The 23,298-nt window shown below is 38.0% G+C and overlaps 2 protein-coding genes across 23 annotated transcripts in view; both read left to right on the top strand.

Moving 5' to 3' along the window:
- Trpm (transient receptor potential cation channel, subfamily M) overlaps positions 1–23,298 on the top strand; it is a 793,755-nt gene that overhangs the window by 9,746 nt on the left and 760,711 nt on the right. The window lies entirely within an intron of this gene.
- Positions 7,340–8,828, top strand: LOC137246118 (uncharacterized). The gene is made up of 2 exons (XM_067777211.1): positions 7,340–8,209; positions 8,280–8,828. The coding sequence occupies exons 1-2, from the start codon at positions 7,340–7,342 to the stop codon at positions 8,286–8,288; spliced, it is 879 nt and encodes a 292-aa protein (XP_067633312.1). The 3' UTR covers positions 8,289–8,828.

Genomic DNA, 23,298 nt, shown 5'->3' with positions numbered 1-23,298 from the left:
TGTCCGCTAAAAACGTTGTCGATAACAGTATAAATATAAATGTTTAATTTTTTTTTCAAAAAACTGTTATCGCCAACGTTTTTAGCGCACATTTTTGGGTCGGATAGGGTATACATACGAAAATTTTTTTAGCAGGTCATGAAAAAACCTTAAAATTCAAAGTCGAAAAAAAAGTCAAAAAAATTAGATTTCGCAGGCTCGAAAATTATTTTTTTGTGTATGCGTAGTGGAACTTTTTTTCCTGAGCCCAAATCCTATCGAAAAATCGATGGCGCGATATCGGTTAACTTTCTTCCATACAAATCGACCCACCCTAATGTACATATATACCAAATATAATTCAAATCGGTTGATAGTAGGGGATAGGTATACAGCCATACGCGAGTTTCTCGTTTAAAGGTAGGTTTTAAGTTAGTTGTTCTTATTGTTGTTGTTATAGCTATAAAAACACTCCTCTAAGGTTTTGGAGAGCGTTATGGATGTTAATGGTACTTTGCGGTATATTGATCCGGAACGTTCTGGCAACAAGCACCATTAAAGTACAAGCCCTATCATCTCGAGAACGAGAAGAAGTTGGGTTCGCCAGGGCCTCGGCTGCTAAATAAACAGGATTTGCCACGGGTAGGTGAAGTTGACAATTGAGTTGGAGAAGCTATAAAGAGTTGCGCTACACAACTCCTTGAACCATTTACGTATCTTATTAGTCTCCTCTTACGACAGGCAAACTTGCTGCGAGAATATACTAACTCACCTAACCTTCTGGGGGGTTTTTATGTTAGTTGACTTTGGTCTTTGCTCAGTAGATTAGGCATCGAAAGATACATGTACTGCAGTCCTTAAAAAGAATGTAGGCATCTATGTATGTACATTCCTACTGAAACTGACTTATTGAACTTATTTATGCAAAAAAGGTTCAAATTTGAATTCCTTTTATGCGAATTTGGCGTCGGCAGTATAAATTTATAGCCATACGCGAAGGTTTAAAATTTTTTTAGTTTACTTTGCTCTTCGAAAGCTGTTGATAGACGGGTTTGTGCTTCAGAAGATCAGTGCTCGAAAGACACAGCCGGACAATTGGATATATAATACTCGGTTTCGCTCAAACTCAATCTTTCTTAGTTGCTTTTTATTCTGTTACTTTTCCAGCTCTTTATTTGCCATATGAAAAGATATGTCTATTTGTTAATTACTCCCCATTGTTTTTCTTTCAAACGAATGTTATGAGTTTAAATTTAATTGGCTTGTGTACTTATTTACAGTAGCCAATTAATAGTGAAATTTATAGATATGTACACTAACGCAATAATTTAAATAATGTAAATGATTGCGTTAAAAAAGTGAGAAGCAATAAAAATTTTTCAATAATAATAACATTCGCATCTTTTTTGAAAATCGTAAACTAACGAACGAAAAGGTAATAAGTAATGTGCAAAACTGAAAAAAATTCCAAACAAACATAAATGTTTACTTTGCAAAAATGATAATTATATTAAAAATTAAAATCTGATCGCTGTGCAAGCCAGTCTCAAAATAATGCAATCCAAATGCAAATATTTCACGGTATAAGCGATACAATAATGAATAAATTTGTACTAAAAAAAAAAACTTATTTCACAATACATTAACCTTAAAAAAGCGAAAAGTTCATTGGCATTTAAGTCCAAAGAATATGCGTGTCAAAAATCATTTGAACAAAATTTATCAGAAGTTTCACTTTCCTGTATTGCGAACTAATAACAGCCAACAAATGAACTTTGTGAAAGGCTAGAACACTTTTTTTTGATAATCATACTTCCATTTCCAACACTTTGAGAAAGTTCATAAAAGCGCCTCTTTTTCAGCAGCGTGCTCCGCCTACCACACCGAAGATCCTGTGTTCAAGCCCCGAGCAAAGGAATATCAAAAATTTAGAAACACGTTTTTCAACAAAAAAAAAAAAAAAAAAAAAGAAGTAAAGGTGTCTAAGTTCGGGTGTAATCGAACATTATATACTCAGCGTGAGCTTCAATTGCATATTTCAGTTCAGATGAATTACTTTTCTACATAACAGGTGGCACCGTCCGTTTAAAGAAAAATGTTTCCCCATTTCATCTTACAATAAAACTTGATAAGTGAAATATCATTGATTCAAAACTATTTTTGCTAAGTTATAGCTTATTATTCTAGTCTACGACCCTTTTAAACTGGTTTTATATCTAAGTTGCCGCGGTCTTTAACCGATCCCGTCCATTTTTACTAGAAATATTTTCTGCTACAAGGAAAACATGCGTACACAATTTCATTACGATATGTTAATTTTTCTTCGAGTTATGGCTCCCAAAACATAGAAAATTGCTTAGTCATAAAAGGGGCGGTGCCACACCCATTTTCAAAAATTCTAGTGTTTTCCAATTTAATGTTATAATTCAATTTAGAAAGTAAAATTCTATTGCTACAAAGCTCCTTTTCGCTAAGATATAGCTTATTATTTTCGTCTACGACCCTTTTAAAAATCTTTTATATAAAAGTGGGCGTGGTCTTTAACCGATATCGTCCATTTTTTCTAGAAATATTTCCTGCTATAGGGAAAATTTGTGTACTCAATTTTATTACGATCCGTTAATTTTTCTTCGAGTTATGGCTCCCGAAACATAGAAAATTGCTTAGTCAGAAAAGAGGCGGTGCCGCGCCCATTTTTTTAAATTTGCAATTTTTCGTATTTATTGTTATAAACCAACTTGGGAAATGAAATGCCATTGATATACAGCTCTTTTTTGCAAAGATATAGCTTATTTTTGTAAACTCCTTTATATGTGAACAGACCGTAAATAAGATTATTTATCGATTCTAAGTGTTCATTGTTATCGATTAGTATATAAGCAAGTACGAATCGTTAGTTTTTAAAACAAAGAAAACTATTCGCTACCACACGAGTTTGTTGTTGTTGTTGTTGTTGTAGCGATAAGGTTGCTTCCCGAAGGGTTTGGGGGTGGGGGGGGGGGTGGGGGGGGGGAGTGTTATCGATTTGATGGTCCTTTGCCGGATACAGATCCGGTACGCTCCGGTACCACAGCACCATTAAGGTGCTAGCACGACCATCTCGGGAACGATTTATGTGGCCACATTAAACCTTCAGGCCATCCCCTCGCTCCCCACCCCCAAGTTCCATGAGGAGCTTGGGGTCGCCAGAGCCTCGTCTGTTAGTGAAACAGGATTCGCCGCGGATAGGTGAGGTTGACAATTGGTTTTGGAGAAGCGCTGGCAACCTGAACGGTTGCGCTACACACCCCTTGAATCTGGTATTTTAGTCGCCTCTTACGACAGGCATACCTACCGCGGGTATATTCGTACCCCCTTACCCGCTGGGGGTACATTCTCTGACACGAGTTTGTATCGTGTGTTTATTTATCGCAAGAAAACCAAGACATCCCCGCTTAAAAGCTTCAGGTGTGGGGTTTATCCCAAAACGCGCTATAAAAGGTACAATATTTAATTGAAATAATGGTTTATACCAAGCAGGATTACGAAAAAATGCTCCGAGAAGTTGGAGTGGATTTTCTACCAACTGCCACGCTGTTGCAACTAAAAAAATGGTTAGCGAAGTTGTGGGAGATATTGTAACGAATTTACTTGCAAATCCTCTTATTTGCAATCCTCTGCTAAGTTCGAATCACTAAACTGTTGAATAAATAACTCCAATATTGAATAATGGAAAAATGGCCTTTATTAAAGTACTTCACAATAACACTTATACTTCGCTACTCGCTGGCTTAATAACCAAACTGATTGATAACTCAAATTAAACTCTACTATTGGCCACCAGATCGCGTGCTTAATCAATAACTGATGGATAGCTCAACTCAAACTGAATTGCTTCTTACTCGCCTGCCCCGCTTTTATAGTTTACGCTGCATACTTCTAGGCTCTTCCATTTCCAGAACTTACCAACTATATTCGTGTGTGTATAGTTCTCATATATTTTCTACTTGTTTACAATTGTCTACTTTTTAGCGCTTCTCAGATGTACATATGTGAGTTTGTAGTTTACAGTCTCCCGCACACACATAAGCGTATAAGTAAATTCATCTGTGTGTGACATCTCATCTCTCGCTGCCTTGTATGTAAATGTTGCTCGTCGGAATGTGTACATATGTGTAGACGCAATTATTGATTCGTTTATGTAGATATATAATGATTGAATTATTGATGTGAATTCACGTCACTGCTTAGCATCGGCCTGGAGATGGCAGCACTCCTCAGTTTTGCTAATATTCGTAACACTGCCCTCCACCTAAGTCTGATCGTTCCGATCAGACAAATCTCCCAATCTAAACGCCGCTAGCAATTCCAAATGTAACACCCTTCTAATCCGTGATTTCCCAGTGGTTTGTATGCGGTAGATGGTATCACTGATCTTCTTCACAACTTTGTACGGGCCTTCCCAACTGCACCGAAATTGGGCTGGAACACCTTTCCGCCGGTGAGGGTTGTTTAACAGTACCAAATCTCCATTCCGGAAACCTTCCGAATTATTTTCCCTGTCGTACCTGTGTTCCATCTTACTACTCATTATTCTGGATCGTTCTATCGCACTCTGTTGCTTGGCCAATGAAGAACTACTTTGTAGAGCTTGTTCTTGACGGATTGGCTTCACATACTCAGTATCGCTCCGACGTTTCCCAACAAAAGTGTGCGCTGGCTTGAAACCATCCTTGCATTCTTTCTGAAAAATTCATTCAGTCATTTTAGTGCGTCCATTAGGGTTTGTTGATGCCGGTCTTTTCCTCGCAGGTACTTTTAATTGCGCTTTATTTGGCACATTCGATCCATCAACCTTTGCTCGATCTACTTTCCTTGACGTTCGTGGTCTCTGTCGAATCTCCTCCACCAGCACTCGCTTACTGCTGAACCCTTTTTCTAAACTGAAGTTGAGTGGCACATCTTGGTTCTCATAATGCATCACCCTTCTCTGCATATCGATCTTGATGTCATGGTCAACCAAGAAATCCACTCCCAATATAACTTCATCAACGATCTCCGCCACAACAAATTTGTGTAAAACCATGACCTTCCCAATCAATACTTCACATATCACTTCTCCCTGAACTTGGTTATACTCGCCAGTGACCGTACGCAACTTTGCTCCAGGTAACGGTTTTACTCTCCTGTTTACCAAGTCAGATCGGATCAAGGAATGAGATGCGCCCGTATCTACAGTCAGTATTCGTTCGTTGCCATCCACATTCCCTCTGACGGTAAGACTGCTCGATTTTCTACCAATTTGCGACACAGATATCACAGGGCATTCAATAGCTGTATCTAGCTCTTTACCTCTTACTCGCTCTTGCTCATTTCCTTCTGCTTTGCGTTTACGCCCACCCACATTGTTGGAACTGTTAGAGTTGGTGTTGCAATAACGCGCAATATGCCCTGGCTTTCCACACTTAAAGCATTTGACTGCATCATTATTCTTCTGCTGCGTACCCTTCAATGCTTCCAAAATTGCGTCTACCCAGTCTGGCTTTTCCACTTCCACGCGATGAGCTTTATACGCTGGCTTACTCAAAAGTGAGGCTGTTTCCTGAGTCAGTGCATGCGATACCGTTTCAGCAAACGTTAGTTTTGGATTCGCATATGTAGCCCGCTTCGTTTCCACGTCTCGTATGCCATTTATAAAACTCTGGATTTTTACCCTCTCGGTGTATTCCACGGGTGCGTCCGCATTTGCGAGATGAGCCAACCTTTCAACATCTGAAGCAAACTCCTGCAATGTCTCATTTGCTTTTTGGTAGCGGTTTTGCAACTCAATTTGGAATATCTGTTTTCTATGCTCGCTTCCATAACGTCGTTCTACAGCAGCCATCAATGCGTCATAACTGTTCCGTTCGTACTCTGGAATAGTCTGTAAGATTTCGGCAGCTGGTCCTTTCAATGCTACGAAGAGCGCGGCAACTTTATCTTCCACATTCCAGTTGTTCACTGCTGCGGTTTTCTCAAACTGTAGCTTAAAGACCTGGAAAGGAACAGAACCGTCAAAGGATGGTGTTTTTACCTTTGGATTACTCGCTGAAACTGTTGGACGATTTAATTGTAACTGCTCCATACGACCCTTCAAATCATCGACTTCTGCCTGAAATTGAGCGATTTTTGCATCCTGCGCTTCCAGCTTTGATGTTACCCTTGCTTCCTGTGCTTCTAACTGTGAAGACATTTGTGCCACCTGTAATGATAAGCGCTCTTCTTGTTCTTCCATCTTTGATGTTATGCGTGTCTCCTGCGATTCCAGTTGGGATGCCATATATGTCTTCTGTTCTTCAAGTTGTGAAGAAATTTTTGTTTCCTGTGCTTCAATCTTCGATGTTATTCGGTTCTCCTGCGATTCCATATATGTTTGCTGTTCTGCCAGTTGAGATGACACTGTCGATGTTTGAGCAGATATTGCAGCTAAAATCATGTTCAAGTCTGTACTGGTAACCGTCTGTGATGTTTCGTTTTTCTCTTCAATTTTTGTTGTCTCCTCGCTATCAAGATGAAAGACATGCTCTTCCACATCAATTCCTTCTGCTTCCATTGCCTCTCGTAGCCGTGCCTGAAGTTCAAGTTTAACGCCGCTTGTATTCAATCCACGGGTCTCCAACTCCTTCTTTAGTTGCTGGATCTTCAATTCACTGAACTTTGCCATGTCCTTGTTGTCCTTTGGAATTTATTCAACAATTCCTCTTCTGACACCAATTGTAACGAATTTACTTGCAAATCCTCTTATTTGCAATTCTCTGCTAAGTTCGAATCACTAAACTGTTGAATAAATAACTCCAATATTGAATAATGGAAAAATGGCCTTTATTAAAGTACTTCACAATAACACTTATACTTCGCTACTCGCTGGCTTAATAACCAAACTGATTGATAACTCAAATTAAACTCTACTATTGGCCACCAGATCGCGTGCTTAATCAATAACTGATGGATAGCTCAACTCAAACTGAATTGCTTCTTACTCGCCTGCCCCGCTTTTATAGTTTACGCTGCATACTTCTAGGCTCTTCCATTTCCAGAACTTACCAACTATATTCGTGTGTGTATAGTTCTCATATATTTTCTACTTGTTTACAATTGTCTACTTTTTAGCGCTTCTCAGATGTACATATGTGAGTTTGTAGTTTACAGTCTCCCGCACACACATAAGCGTATAAGTAAATTCATCTGTGTGTGACATCTCATCTCTCGCTGCCTTGTATGTAAATGTTGCTCGTCGGAATGTGTACATATGTGTAGACGCAATTATTGATTCGTTTATGTAGATATATAATGATTGAATTATTGATGTGAATTCACGTCACTACTTAGCATCGGCCTGGAGATGGCAGCACTCCTCAGTTTTGCTAATATTCGTAACAATATTAATTTTGATGATAATTCTGATTATGGTGATGCTGCCGATATTTTGGATGATGCTAATGCAGATATAAATGCTAATCGTGATGCTGCCAATGCCGAAAATGTAGTTGCTGCGGGTGCCGTAAATTCTGCCGAAAATGTTCATAATGATGCCAATGCTACGGCCAATAATGCCGAAACCTACAATGCTGCTGAAGCTGATTTGGAACGAGAATTGCGAATTTTGACCAAGCCACGCCAAGTTCTCGAGTTGAAGCGCCAAAAAAATAAACTAAGCTTAGCTACTCAGCCACAGCGCTCAGGCCAGTATGTCGACATTGAGCATACTCTGCCCAAATTTAGTTGCGATGATGTTAGCCAACCAGTTCGCAATTTTTTAACAAATTTTGGGGATGTAATGGATGCGGTGAATGCCGATGACAGCTTACGTTTTTTGAGTTTACGACGTTCTTTAGAAGGGGCTGCAAAAGTTTTCCTTCAAACCACCACAAGCTTGCGCTATGATGATCTTGTACATGCTTTGCTATCTGAGTTTGATATTAGTGTAAGTCGCCATGATGTTTATAGAATGCTTATGCAACGCCATTGGAATCAAAAAGAGGAAACTCTTCATTGTTATATTTTGCACATGCAAGCTCTGTCCCGTCGAGCTGATATTAGTGAGGAAGAGGTAGATGGGTCGTGTTTTCGCTGTTGGAAAATGGGCCACGATCATCGGTCTTGCCTGAATCCCAGGAAGATTTTAACAAAACCCAGCAAAGAAATTAAGCAAGTCGCAGGGGTTTCGGCTGAGGATGACGAATCCATTGGAGCCTTGGGTACATTCAATTTAGTGAGTATTAAGTTTAAAACTAAAAATGGTGACGTTATTAAAGATTTTGTTTGTCTTTTGACACCGGTAGTCCGACTAATTTTATCAGATGTTCTTCCGTTCCTGAAGACCTAATTGGCAGACTAGAATCGTCTTATATCTCACGATATGCCGGTGTTGGAGGGAAAAAGTTACGTATTATAAATGAATTTGGATGCCATGTAAAATCATGACTCAATTATATGGTTGGCTCATCTCATCAACTGATTATATTTATTTCATTGCATGGTCGATGGGATTGTCAAAAGGAGATGGCAAACTCAAAATGAAAGCAACACATTGGCAACATTTTCTTACACATACAAAAACTGATAAGTTTTATGTTTCCATTCCATATCATTCGCACCAACACCAATACACAGATTTTGACAATTTGAACAGACATATTTTGTTATTGTACAGATGAGCCAACCATATAGTTGAACCATGTGTAAAATTAAGAAAGTAAAATTTCATGTCATATCCGAGGACGCATTTTTTTTATTCAATTGGTATATTTTTAAGAAAAATGAAGTTACGTTATAGCAAGGCGAATTCAGTAGAGGTGGTGTTATCCCAACAGCTGATTGCTTCTTCTTGATTATTTTCCATACAATGCCTTGTACTTTAATATGTCAGTTAATCGAAATCAATGAAACTTTTCTTTTGACTTGACATTCATCTGCACGGCGAATTGGTTGAATTCGCTTTGCCACCATCTGGTATGGATTCGCCTTGACGTTATAGTAAAGACACTTTGTTGTCAATGAATAAAAATAATTTGAGTTTGAAAAATAATGAAGTTATGCTTTCACTTCATAAATTTGTAATTAGCCTTAATACTGAAAACACGCTAAAAAGATTTGGTACATAAGTAAATTCATTGTCAGACTGTAGTGACTTTTTTTCTCCACCCGAAATATTTAATATTGATATTCCGAACATATCTAAAGAACTAGATATCAACTGTAAACTAGATGTAAACTAGATATAAACTAGATATCAACTGTAATTGTAATTTGCTTTGCTCTTGCTTTCCGTTATCGAATACTGACAACCATCATGTACCATTAATATTAGAGCTTGAGTTTTATGAGTTTGCAAATGTTGCAATTCATAATGAGATTGGTTTCAATTATAGTCGGTGTGAATTTGGATTGATAAATAATTTAATTTCCAATGTTGACTGGCAACTTCTTTTTTATAATCGCAGTCTTGTGGACTGTTTTAATTTATTTAAAAGTAATATCTCAGAAATAGTAGAAAATAATATTCCTCGTCTTCCATCAAGGGTTTATAAGTTACCGTGGTATACAAAGAACCTAAAGAAACTTAAAAACCAACGTAATAAATATTATAAGTTTTTTAAGGAATCGAATTCCCTTCAACACAAGCAAGTATACTTTCAGTTGCCTTGATAAATTCTTATACAATCATTATATTAATAACTTCGAGAATAACATCAAATCCAGTCCAAAGTCGTTTTGGAATTTATTCGTTCTAAGCGATCATCTTCAGCTATTCCGCGGTCTGTGTCTTACCAAGGTATAAATTCAACATCAACTTATGACTCGGCAAATTTGTTCGCAGAGTCTTTCAAAGCGAATCTCGACTTTAGTGACGCTCCGAGTGACAGTAGTGTTATGCTAAATAACATATCGTCTTGTCTTAACTTCCCAACATTAGTTCTTGACACAGATGATATTATTATAAGTATTAAGACTATCAAGAGTTCAAAGCAGTGTGACTATCAAAATTTTCATCTTTTTTTCTAAAGAAATGTATGGTTTCGGTTGCGGAACCCTTGTTGTACATTTTTAATTTGTCCTTAAAATCAGGCATTTTTTTTGATGATTGGAAAATTACTTATATGGAACCAGTTCACAAGAATGGTAATAAGAGTGATGTTTCAACTTATCGACCAATTTCTAAATTGCCCGTTATATCGAAACTGTTTGAGAAAGTGGTTATGGGAAAGTTAATGTCGTTAGTTCAGCGGCATATCTACCCATATCAGCATGGAATTGTTCCAGGACGTTCAACAATTTCTAATCTCTCAGTATTTTCCAATTACTGCATTTCAGCGTTTACAGATGGTTGCCAAGTCGACTGCATATATACTGATTTATCCAAAGCTTTTGATAGAGTATCTCATCGAGTATTATTGGCAAAGCTACAGCATTGGGGGTTTTATTCTTCCTTTTTGCAATGGATAAGTTCATATTTATCCGATAGAATCAATTTTGTTGTTATCGATAATGTAAAGTCAGTGCCATATGTGGCTATCTCGGGTGTGCCTCAAGGAAGTATCCTTGGTCCGCTCTTTTTTATAATGTTTTTTAATGATGTCAGTGCTTGCTTTAAAAAGTGCGGTCATCTTATTTATGCCGATGACTTCAAAATCTTTTTCAAAATAAAAAATGAGTCTGATATACTTGCTTTTAACGATTGGTGCAGCAGGAATAGGCTCGCTCTCAATGTCAGTAAATGTTACAGTGTTACGTATTCTAAATTAAATAAGAATTTGATTTCAACTTATTACGTTTCTCATATACCTTTGCTAAGGGTCAATAAAATTCGAGACTTAGGTATCGTATTTGTTTCACCATTTATGTTTATTGAACACTTAAATTTTATAATCCCTAAAGCGTATTCTTTATTGGCATTTATAAAAAGAAATGGCTCAGAGTTTAGAGACCCATATACTAAAAAGTTATTGTATAATGCGTTTGTAAGATCAAGGCTGGAATATGGTTCTATAATCTGGTGTCTATATTATGAGGTTCACAGTAAAAGGATTGAACGTGTTCAAAAAGTATTTATGAAATATTGCTTATCTGACATAAATTTTGACCTGCCGATCCCGTCATATACATTCAGGTGTAAGTTAATTAATCTGCATACATTAGAGAGTAGAAGGTTAATTTCTTCTATTATATTCATTTATGATATTGTTATGGCATTATCGATTGTCCAATACTTCTTGCATTATTGAACTTTCATGTGCCACCACGTAACTTACGCCAACATAATGTGTTTACTATTGAAAATTTAAGATCTAATTATGCGATGAATGTTCCAATCACACGCGCTCTAAGTGTAATCAACTCTATTAATTCCAGTCACTGCATTGACTTTTCTATATCTCGAACTTGCTTTAAAAATATGTTATTTTCTCTTTTAAACTAAATAGTTTAGTACTATACATATACATATGTACACATATATCCATATGGAATCTAGTCTGTAAGATTTTTGTAATCATAGACTTAAATAAATAAATATGAAATATGAAATAAACTAAGTTATAAAAAACAAAAGGAATTGGAAAAGATTATTCATGATAATTATATTAATGCTGATAGTTTGATAGGATAACCTTTAGATTACGAGATGAAGATTCACTTAACCACTGACGTACCCTTTCACTCTTCTCCGCGCCGCATATCGTATGCAGAACGAAATAAAGTACAAGTAATTATAGACGAACTGCAAGCAAATGGGATAATACAACCTAGTAATTCCCATATGCTTCGCCGATTGTACATGTGAAGAAGAAGAATGGCGATACCCGTATGTGTGTTGATTATCGTACATTAAATAAAATTACAATCAGAGATAGTTATCCCCTGCCACTGATTGAAGATTGTACAGAGTACCCTCCAAGTACTCTTCTTTCCATACTTGATCTCAAGAGTGGTTTTCACCAAGTTCCTATGTCTGCTGAATCTGTTCCGTATACAGCCTTCGTAACTCCTTCCGGTCAATATGAATATCGTAAAATGTCCTTTGGATTAAAGAATGCCCCTGCGGTATTTCAAAGATTCCTTAATAATATATTCCGCGACTTAGTGGATGCGCGCAAGGTAATCATTTACATGGACGACATTTTGATTGCCACATAGACTATGGAAGAACATATATGCTTATTAAAAGATGTATTAGGGAAGATCTCTGAGCAAAAATTGCAGTTGAACCTATCCAAATGTAAATTTTGTCACGCCGAAGTTGAGTATTAAGGCTACTTGGTTTCTTCTGCCGGAATATCTCTCAGTGAGTCTCACATTACCAGTATTAAAAATTATCCAGTGCCTAAGAACCCAAAGGAATTGCACTCATGCATCGGATTGTTTTCCTATTTTAGACGATTCGTTCCGTCTTTCTCCAAAATTGCGAAACCACTTCAAGATTTGCTGAAGAAAAATGCCAATTATGATTTTGATGATAGGTGTATGGACGCTTACTCGTAACTAGTAGGCCTGTTTTAGTAATATATAACCCAAATACAGAAACGGAACTTCATTGCGATGCTAGCTCGCATGGATTTGGAGCTGTTCTGCTCCAACGCCAGGAAGACGGTAAGCTTCATACCGTATCTTACTTTTCAAAGACGGCCTCTTCTGCAGAAACTCGATATCATAGCTTCGAACTTGAAACTTTGGCTATAATTTACGCTTTGCGACGGTTTCGGGTTTATTTAGAGGGGATTCCTTTTAAGATTGTCACTGATTGTAACTCTTTAATGATGACTTTAGAGCGCAAGCAAGTTAATTCCAGAATTGCTCGTTGGACGTCGGAGCTTGAAAACTATAATTATACTATCCAATATCGCAAGGGGTCGTCTATGGGCACGTTGATGCTCTTAGTAGTTGTCATCTTGCCGCAATTGACGTTGATGGAGTAGAATTTATGATTCAAATTGCACAAGAGCGGGACGACAGCATAAAATCTATACGATCTAGTATTGAAGTAGCCAAAGTTGAGGGTTTTGATCTGAATGACGGTCTACTATATAAAATTGGGGGTAATTCCGAAAGGCTTTTTTACGTCCCAAGTGAAATGGAAGATAATATTATTAGACTGATGCACGAAAAGGTGGGTCATCAGGCTTTAGACAAGACTTACCAGAAAATTAAATCGTATTATTGGTTTCCTAATCTGAAACAAAAGGTAGAAAAGTACATTCGCAGTTGTTTGAAATGTCTAATGTATGCGGTGCCTATCCGTGCAAAGGAAAGAAAGTTACACAGCATTCCAGAGAATCCTGTACCATTCCATACGATTCACATCGATCATTTTGGTCCTCTGCCGTCTCTTAAGTCTAAGAGGAAGCTTATCTTAGTCATTGTGGATGCTTTTACGAAATTCGTAAAATTATATCCTACAAATTCTACCAGTAGTCGTGAAGTAATATGTGCCCTTGAGAAGTATTTTTCTTATTACAGCCGTCCTGCCCGCATTATTAGTGACCGTGGTACTTGGCTTAGTTTCATGGAGTTTCAAACCTTCATGTTAAGAAAAATATCAGCCATGTGACGGTGGCGACCGCTTCACCACAAGCAAATGGACAGGTGGAGCGTGTCAACCGAACTTTGAAAGCAATGCTAGGGAAGCTCACAAATCCAGTCGATCATTCCGATTGGTGTAGTAAACTAATGCCATTAATAATTCCGTGCATGGAACAACTAGTAAAACGCCAAGTCAACTCCTTTTTGGGATTGAGCAGAATGGTGCAATTATTGACGAATTTACCGAATATTTTGCTGCTAAAAATTAAGTCGGACGAAGCTTACAAAATTTGCGAGATGAAGCAGAACAAGGCATAGAGAAAAGGCAGGCCTACGATTTGACGTATTTTCTAAAAAATAGCACCGATGCAAAGAAATATGAAGTTGGCGATTTTGTTGTTATACGAAATGTAGACACGACAGTTGGAACCAATAAGAAATTTGTACCACACTATAAGGGTCCATACGTTGTGCATAAAGTATTAGGGATTGACAGATATGTAATCCGAGATATAGAAAATTGTCAGCTTACTCAGGTACCCTATGATGGTTTGATAGAAGCAAATAGGATGAGGAAATGGCTTAGCAAACCAGCTGTAGTAACGTCACCGGAATAGCAGTAAAGTATTTCATAAGTTACCATTGTAAATATAGTTCATATTAATGTTGTAAATATAACTAGGGTTAGGCTATAATCGTGGTCGATTAAATGTCAGTTTGGCCGAGCTGTAAACTCCTTTATATATGAACAGACCGTAATTGTGATCCATAAGATTATTTATCGACTTTAAGTTTTCATTGTTATCGATTAGTATATAAGCAAGTACGGATCGTTAGTTTTAAAAATAAAGAAAACTGTTCGCTACCACACGAGTTTGTATCGTGTATTTATTCATCCCAAGAAAACCAAGCCATCCCAGCTTAAAATTTTATTCGTCCACGTCCCTTTTAAAAATCTTTTATATAAAAGTGGGCGTGGTCCCTAACTGATTTCGTTAATTTTTCTTTAAAGCATTCCCTATAGTAAGGGCAACCTCTCTGCCGAGTTTTGTTACGATAGGTTTAACGATTTTTGATTTATGATTAATAATATTTGTAAAATTGATTTTATCACAAGTGGGCGGTGCCACGCCCATTTTAAAAAAAATTTCAAATTTTTATCAAGAGTCGCAATATCAGTCCATCATTTCAACATTCTAGGTATATTATTTACTAAATAATCAGGTTTTTTGTATTTTCCAAAATGTTATATATATAAAAAGTGGGCGTGGTTATCATCCGATTTCAATACCAGTCTTTTCTGGGTCCAGATAAGCTCGTGTACCAAATTTGGTACTCAAGTTATCGTGTTAACCGACAGACGGACGATACTGATGATTTTGGTATATGGAAGTCTATATCTATCTCGATTCCTTTATACCTGTACAACCAACCGTTATCCAATCAAAGGTCATATACTCTGTGTGCAAAGCACCCTGAGTATAAGAAGTGTATAAGCGGGTTCGCTCCTCAGCAGTGGTTTGCAAGCACTCCGAGTCTATTTCAGCAATTAAGGCAATAATCTCGCATAGCACATCATCTAAAAGTGTGTTAGAGTGTGAGCGATCCCTGGAACGAGTCGGGACGGGGGAAAAGCATACATCTATACTGGGTACCAGGGCATATGGGAATAGATGGGAATGAAAAAGCAGATGAACTAGCTAAAAAGGGCGCATGTCTTGAAGCTTGCTCCTTAGACATCCCAATCAGATTGGACGAGATTAAGAGAAGGCGAGAAGTGCACATGATCGACCAAGGGGGAAGGCGTGGACCCAAGGGCGGGGCTGTAAAGGGTCGAAGATTATGCGTAGGTCTTACAACCTTAGACTAAAAAGGTGCTTCTATTATTAAAAAGAGAGTATTGTAGACTCATGACGGGTATTCTGACTGGACACTGACTTCTGGCGTCATATGAGTTTAAATAGGCTTTGTCAATGATACAGATGTTGGAAGTGCGGGTTGGAGAAGGAAACGACCGAGCACGTTTTGTGCTCGTACCTTGCCCTTGTCAGGCTAAGCCTCCAGCTATTAGTGGAGGTGTCCTCCTTCCTCTGCTTCCAAACTGCGGTGTCGACTGAAATACTTTATTGTGCGGAGCGTCTTCGTCCATGCGCATAACATGACCTAGTCAGCGATACCTTTGGTCTTTTATTCGCTACAGGTGCGAACCCGCTTGGAAACACTGTTTTCTAATTGAAAAAACTTGTTTCTTAATTTCTGATGCTGCGTTGCCCGGGGATTGAATTCAGGATCTTGGATGTGGTAGGTGGAGCACGCTACAACTACACCACGGCGGCCGAAAGTATTATATGTAGCTCGGCAAAAATACAGGACAAAATGCATACTCTGCTATTACCTTCCGGGGCAGTTGCTGGCACAGAGACCGTTTACCACTTCATCAAAATGAGATCTAAGCATGCTTACCTTAGCCCTACTCCCACTGGGGTCATCGAAGCTCGAGGTGTCTAGGAACTGTGTTCACCAAATATCCACTCTTTTAAACTAACCTTTACTTGGCTAACTCTAAATGAAGCTGCAGTGGAAGTTCTATTCAAAATCTTTAACAGTCTCACTGTACATTGTAGCCTGTCTGTAAGTATTTTCAAATAAAAATATAATAAACATTTAACAATTAGTTAGTGACGTCGGTGGCATCTGGCGTCATTATTTATCTAAATTTCGCAAATGCATAAAGAAATTGTTTACCTTCCTATGCTTCTTCCCTCTCTGCGGCAAACGCTGCATTTTGTCATCGAATTGTCATGAATACAACACCGCATCTGCGCACCCGCCAGAACTCTTACTAACGCTTTGTTGTTGACATTGGAAAGACATCACATTGCATTATGGCATCTGGAATTTTTTATACTCAGCTGAGCAGAGCTCACAGAAAAAAAGAAATTTATTTAGCCATGTCCGTCCGTCCGTAAACACGATAACTTGAGTAAATTTTGAGGTATCTAGATAAAATATGGTATGTAAGTTGCTGGGCACTCATCTCAGATCGCTATTTTAAATGAACAAATGGCACTATAACCACGCCCACTTTTTCGATATCGAAAATTTCGAAAAACCGAAAAAGTGCGATAATTCATTACCAAAGACGGATAAAGCGATGCAACTTGGTAGGTGCGTTGACCTTATGACGCAAAATAGAAAATTAGAAAAATTTTGCACAATGGGCGTGGCACCGCCCACTTTTAAAAGAAGGTAATTTAAAAGTTTTGCAAGCTGTAATTTGGCAGTCGTTGAAGATATCATGATGAAATTTGGTAGGCACGATACTCCTATTACTATATGTGTGCTAAGTAAAAGTTAGCAAAATCGAATTACGAACACGCCCACTTTAAAAAAAATTTTTTTTAAGTCAAATTTTAACAAAAAATTTAATATCTTTACAGTATATAAGTAAATTAGGTCAAAATTCAACTCCAGTAATGATATGGTGCAACAAAATACAAAAATAAAAGAAAATTTCAAAATGGGCGTGGCTCCGCCCTTTTTCATTTAATTCGTCTAGAATACTTTTAATGCCATAAGTCGAACAAAAATTTACCAATCCTTGTGAAATTTGGTAGGGGCATAGATTTTATGACGATAACTGTTTTCTTCGAAATGGGCGAAATCGGTTGAAGCCACGCCCAGTTTTTATACACAGTCGTCCGTCTGTCCTTCCGCTCGGCCGTTAACACGATAACTTGAGCAAAAATCGATATATCTTTACTAAACTTAGTTCACGTACTTATCTGCACTCACTTTATCTTGGTATAAAAAATGGCCGAAATCCGACTATGACCACGCCCACTTTTTCGATATCGAAAATTACGAAAAATGAAAAAAATTCCATAATTCTATACCATTACAGATGATGTTCTGGGTCACCCTGGTCCACATTTTGGTCGATATCTCGAAAACGCCTTCACATATACAACTAAGGGCCACTCCCTTTTAAAACCTCAATTAATACCTTTAATTTGATACCAATATCGTACAAACACATTCTATAGTCACCCCTCGTCCACCTTTATAGCGATATCTCGAAAAGGCGTCCACCTATAGAACTAAGGCCCAATACGTTTTAAATAATCATTAAAACCTTTCATTTGATACCCATATCGTACAAACACATTCTAGAGTCACCCCTGGTCCACCTTTATGGCGATATCTCGAAAAGGCGTCCACCTATAGCACTAAGGCCAACTCCCTTTTAAAATACTCACTAACACTTTTCATTTGATACCCATATTGTACAAACATATTCTATTGTCACCTCTGGTCCACCTTTATGGCGATATCTCGTAAAGGCGTCCACCTATAGCAATAAGGCCCACTCCCTTTTAAAATACTCATTAACACCTTTCATTTGATACCAATATCGTACAAACACATTCTAGAGTCACCCCTGGTCCACCTTTATGGCGATATTCTGAAATGGCGTCCACCTATAAAACTATGGCCCACTCCCTTTTAAAATACTCTTTAATACCTTCCATTTGAAACCCATGTCATACAAACACATTCCAGGGTTACCCTAGGTTAATTGTGCTAAATGGTGATTTTCCCTTATTTTGTCTCCAAAGCTCTCAGCTGAGTATGTAATGTTCGGTTACACCCGAACTTAGCCTTCCTTACTTGTTTAAATTGAATCGATTCAATGCATTTTAGTATAGACTACTTGTTAAGCGTTTTATTCTCATGAACAACACAATCACTTTGGTGAATTTAACGAGGGTTTGTGCATGAAGGCTCTTGCCTTCAATTTTCTATTCCGTTTGAGCTTACACAATTTCCGTAAACACTCTACTCTACTCTACTTTACAATAGCTTTGGTTTTGAATTTTTTGTTTATTTAATTGTTGATCTAAATATGTCTGTCTATATGAATGTAGATACTTTGAAGAATTTTGAAAATTATTTGCAAACATTTATATGCGCTCATATTCAAAATTAATAACACACAATTCAGTGAGTAGTAAAGTGTAATCAATCTTTGTATATTATAAACAATTTTCTATACGCGTTTTGCGATCTTCATGAATTGTATATATATTTGTTTTATAAATACTAGATATTTGCTTACATAAACCCTCCAAGAAATCGAAGCACATACAAGGGGTAGATAAGGGCTATAAAAACTTTATAGCTGTACAACTTCCGCTACCCAATTGTCAACCTCACCTATCCGAGTGAAGTCCAGTTATAAATATGACTGTATTATACACGGCGGCCGCCGTGGTGTGGCAGTGGCGTCCTTCGCCTACCACATAAAGTTCTGGATTCAAATCAGGAGCAAAACAACATCGAAAATTAGAAACAAGTGTTTGCAATTAAAAAAAAGTTTTTCTAATCGGGGTCGGGCTTGACAGTTATTTGCAAACTTTCTTACTTACTTAATTGGCGCTTAACCGTTTCAGCGGTTATGGCCATCCAACAAGGCGCGCCAGTCGCTCCTCTTTGCCAACCGGCGCCAATTGGTCACACCAAGGGAGTTGAAATCATTTTCCACCTGTTCCTTTCAACGGAGTGGGGGCCGCCCTCTACTTCTGCTTCCATAAGCGGGTTCCGATAGAAACACTTTCTTGGCCGGAGCGTCATCTTTCATTCGCATAGCATGGCCTAGCCAGCGCAGCCGCTGCTTTTTAATTCGCTGGGCTATATTGATGTCTGCGTATAGCTCGCACTGCTCATCATTTTCAAACACTCCGAGCGTATTTCTGCCATGAAAAGCTTCCCAAAAATTCATGTCTTGCAGATGCCGTTCGCAGTCGGCATAAAACATGTAGGTCCCATTTAGGAATCTTATGACCTTTTCGAGAAAAGGATCACAACCATATTTTTACTGCATTGAAGGAAGAGCAAAACAAAAAAGCTCCTCAGGATTAACAAGGCGTCAAGTTGAAATATTTCGGTGGGATGACATAATGTCAACGGCCAAAAGGTCAATTGTAGTTATGACCACATCAAATGGCCATAAGATCAATTGACCTTATGACTACTTTAAATTTTCTTAATTTGACTTTACGGCTTTTTAGCAAATTTACGTTTTACCTTTTGACCATTTTGGAAAAAATGATGAGAATGGGTTATACGTTTAGTTAAAAATATTCTTTCTATATTAACGAGCCGGACCCGTGCGCATCTTGCGCAACCAATATAAGTCTCTTATCAAACACCAACAGAAATCAGCTGATCTATCAATGAATTAAACCTTACCAGCTTGCTCTGCCATCTAGTGTATGGTAGCAACTGCCGGTAATGCAGTGCAAATATTCACAATAGTGCCATAGTACAAATAGATATCTTTGTGTGCTAACAATCAATTATTTTTAACAAATTATTTTAATAAAATATAGCTACACAAAAGCACTACGACCAAAATTGCCCAAAGCTCGCTAATAGCCCGAATCTTCACGACCAAAACTTTATTTATAGATTTGGATTGCAAATAAGAGCGAAAAAGGGACCCGTACATAAAAACAGCAATTAGAAATAATATATATGTTGGAATCTTCACCGGTTCAGATTTTAAACCGATTTTGCCCTGCAATGAAATCAGAATAAGGAAAAGTAGCACCGCAGGCAAAACTTTTAGGTGAATAAGTACTTTTTATCTCAGAAGGGACTCAATAGACCAGTTTTTATACGTTTTTGACTAGAATCGGACCAAAATATTAAAAAAATGCGCCGTATCTGAAAATTTGAAATAAAAAAGTTTCTCTTTTCATTCGACTGAACAATAATTTAGCGAAAACAATAAAACATATACGATGAACATGATTGGTTTTATTGCTTTGCCAATAATTAATAATTATATTAATTTGCCGTCTTCAAGACCAAAATAAACATATTACAAAAATCGAACGAACCCGGTCTTGAAGACGACAAAGTAATGCAATAATTAAAGAGTAAGCTATAATTCAAAAGTAATTTACCTTATGGCTACTTGAGAAAAAAAGAGTATAATGACACTGTAACCATTTGAAATTTGGCGTTGTGACTATTTCATAAGATCATAATTTCAATTGATTTTGTGGCTATTTTAAGTTGTTATTACGCAAATTGACATTATGGCCGTTTATTTTATGTCACCTCTCCAATTATAGTTCTTATGCCAAAGAAATTCTCCCGGATCTATTTTTAATCCAGAATGAGATAGGAAGAACGGCGTCCAACTTGAAAGAGTTTTTTTATTTCAAAGAAATCCTTTTGGAATATGTCTCATACTGTGTCTTCGGCACCCATTTATGTTCCTATTCGAATACTAAATATTCCATACTCTTAGATCTGAAAGCTTTCAAACTGATTTGAAGTGGTCATAAGGTCAATTGACGTTATGTCCGTTTAACTTATGTCAACTCTCCTAAAAACTTCTAAATAACCTTTACTACAGTTTTGCTCAAGCTTTTCTAAATAATACGCATGCTTTCACACTGCTTCCACGAGAAATCAAAGCCTCTCGTATTTTCCTTGAGGGCACTTGAGAGCATATTCAAATTGTTATTGCGATGTGGCAAAAGGAGAGTTTACTATATTATTATTATTCGTTTTTATTTATTTAAATTCGCGTTGTTGGTTAAATTAAGTGAATGATGAGATTACGGCTTCCATTGTGATGTCAAACAGAATTGTTTTTCGATACCAACTGATTCAAAAGCCGCATTGGAATTCGTAGTGAAACGATTTCTATCGAATATTTTTTAATTTTTTACCACTCCTCGAGGCAGTCATTTATAATAATACTAGAGTTCCCGGCAGACTTAGTTCTGCTCGAAAGCTGGTTTGCCTGCATTTCCCTCTTCACTTTCTAACCCATTCTCCTGTACTTTATCTTCCACTTTTATACTTAGCGTGTTTTGCACACAGAGTATACTAACTTTGGTAACATAACGCTTGATCGTAACGGAATAAACGAATCGATATAAATATAGACTTTCATATTTCAAAATGCTCAGGATGAAAAAAGGAATTGATTTAGCCATGCCAGTCCGTCCGCCAGTCCGTCCGTCCGTCCGTCTGTCTGTGATCACGATAACTTGAATAAATATTAAGATATCTTATTGAAATTTGATATATGAGTTCCTTGCCAGTCATCTCCCATCTGGAATTTGATATGTGGACTGATATTTAAACTCTGGATAAAAATTTTAAAATGGGCATGGCACCGCCCACTTGTGATAAAATCAATTTTATAAATATTATTAATCATAAATCAGAACACGTTAAACCTATCATTACAAAATTCAGCAGAGAAGTTGCCTTTACTGCAAAGATTGCTTCAGAGAAAAATTAGCGAAATCGGTTGAGGATCACGCTCACTTTTACATAAAAGATGTTTAAAAGGATCGTAGACTAGAATAATAAAGATTGTTTGCGGAAAATAGTTATACCCGAACTTAGACTCCCTTACTTTTTTGGGAATAGTTTGTGTTTAAAATATGGCGCAATAGGATTAGATAAGTAATTTACCTAAAATGAACTGTACAACTGAAACTAACGCTTAGTATATAATGTTCGGTTACACCCGAACTTAGACACCCTTACTTGTTTTTCTCATTGTTGTCCATCCCTTCTTCCATTTCTCTTCCTCCCACTCCAGAACCAATTCCCCTTCTAACCACCACTCTCACTCCCACACCCATTCCCACTCCTACTTCCATACTTTTTCCTACTCCCACTCCTTCTCTCACCACAATTTCCTCATATATGGAATACATGCTTCGCCGATTACAATATCTCCATTCTCCTGCCCGATAATATTCCTCTCTGCGATATATCTACTCTCTCAGTAAACAGAGGCATTATTCATATAGTTTCTGCAAAAAAAATTTGTATCTTCTTGGGCCTCCCTACTCCCTTTTTTTTGCAATAGGTCGGCCCGAAAAAGGGTTCTTCAAACACTAACTTGGCTACTCTATGGGGTGCTGGTCAGTGCAACGGACGGCGCTGATCGGTATCAGTGGCGCCCTCAGAACAACAAATACCTTGGCACTGAATGTCATTCTGAACATACATCCAGTAGATATTGCGGGAAAGGCAGCCACGGCCCGGCCATTGGCCAATCTTCGTGATATGGGCTATGGGCTTTCTGACTTCGGACACCCTAGCCTTATTACTATGTTCGACTTTATCCCGGACAGAACGGACTATTGTATGCCGATAACTGCTCCCTATACAACCTTCACCCCAGTCATTCGCCCAATATAGGAGTGGGGAAGAGGATTCATCTGGGTCAGGGGACCGGTTAACTTGTTCACGGATGGGTCGAAGTTGGATGGAAATATTGGTGGGGGGGTCTTTTGTCAAGAGCTAAATGTAACCGCAAGTTTAAGTTGGCTGATCACTGCAGTGTATTCCAAGCGGAAGTTGCTGCGCTTAAGGATGCGGTGGATGAAATACTATCCAGTGCTACTGCGGTTAGGGAATTTAACATCTACTCTGCTAGCCAAGCGGCTATCACGGCCTTGAGCTCAACTACAGTGCGATCGAGAGTGGTCTGGGAGTGCCTAACTTCGCTTGCGATTGCATCGAACTATTTTATAATTAAGATTATATCGGTCCCGGGCCATAGTGATAACCGGATGAAGATGGCTGTAGGGATCTCCGGATTCCGGTGGTCACCTATGGTTTGCTCCTCCATAGCTGGGCCTCGAGTCAGCGCAGCAAACGTTGGGCGGACATCACCTCTTGCAGGGTAGCAAGATCTTTTCGGAAAGTGGATGGCAGGAGGTCTGCCGAAGAACTTGG

The sequence above is a fragment of the Eurosta solidaginis genome, chromosome 3 (genome assembly GCF_040869045.1).
Source record: "Eurosta solidaginis isolate ZX-2024a chromosome 3, ASM4086904v1, whole genome shotgun sequence".
In the NCBI taxonomy this organism is placed as follows: Eukaryota; Metazoa; Arthropoda; class Insecta; order Diptera; family Tephritidae; genus Eurosta; species Eurosta solidaginis.
This window is presented reverse-complemented; position numbering and strand designations above follow the sequence as displayed.

Bases quoted from the DNA above. Each gene is read 5' to 3' on its own strand.
- LOC137246118 (XM_067777211.1), top strand. From the start codon at position 7,340: ATGGCAGCACTCCTCAGTTTTGCTAATATTCGTAACAATATTAATTTT.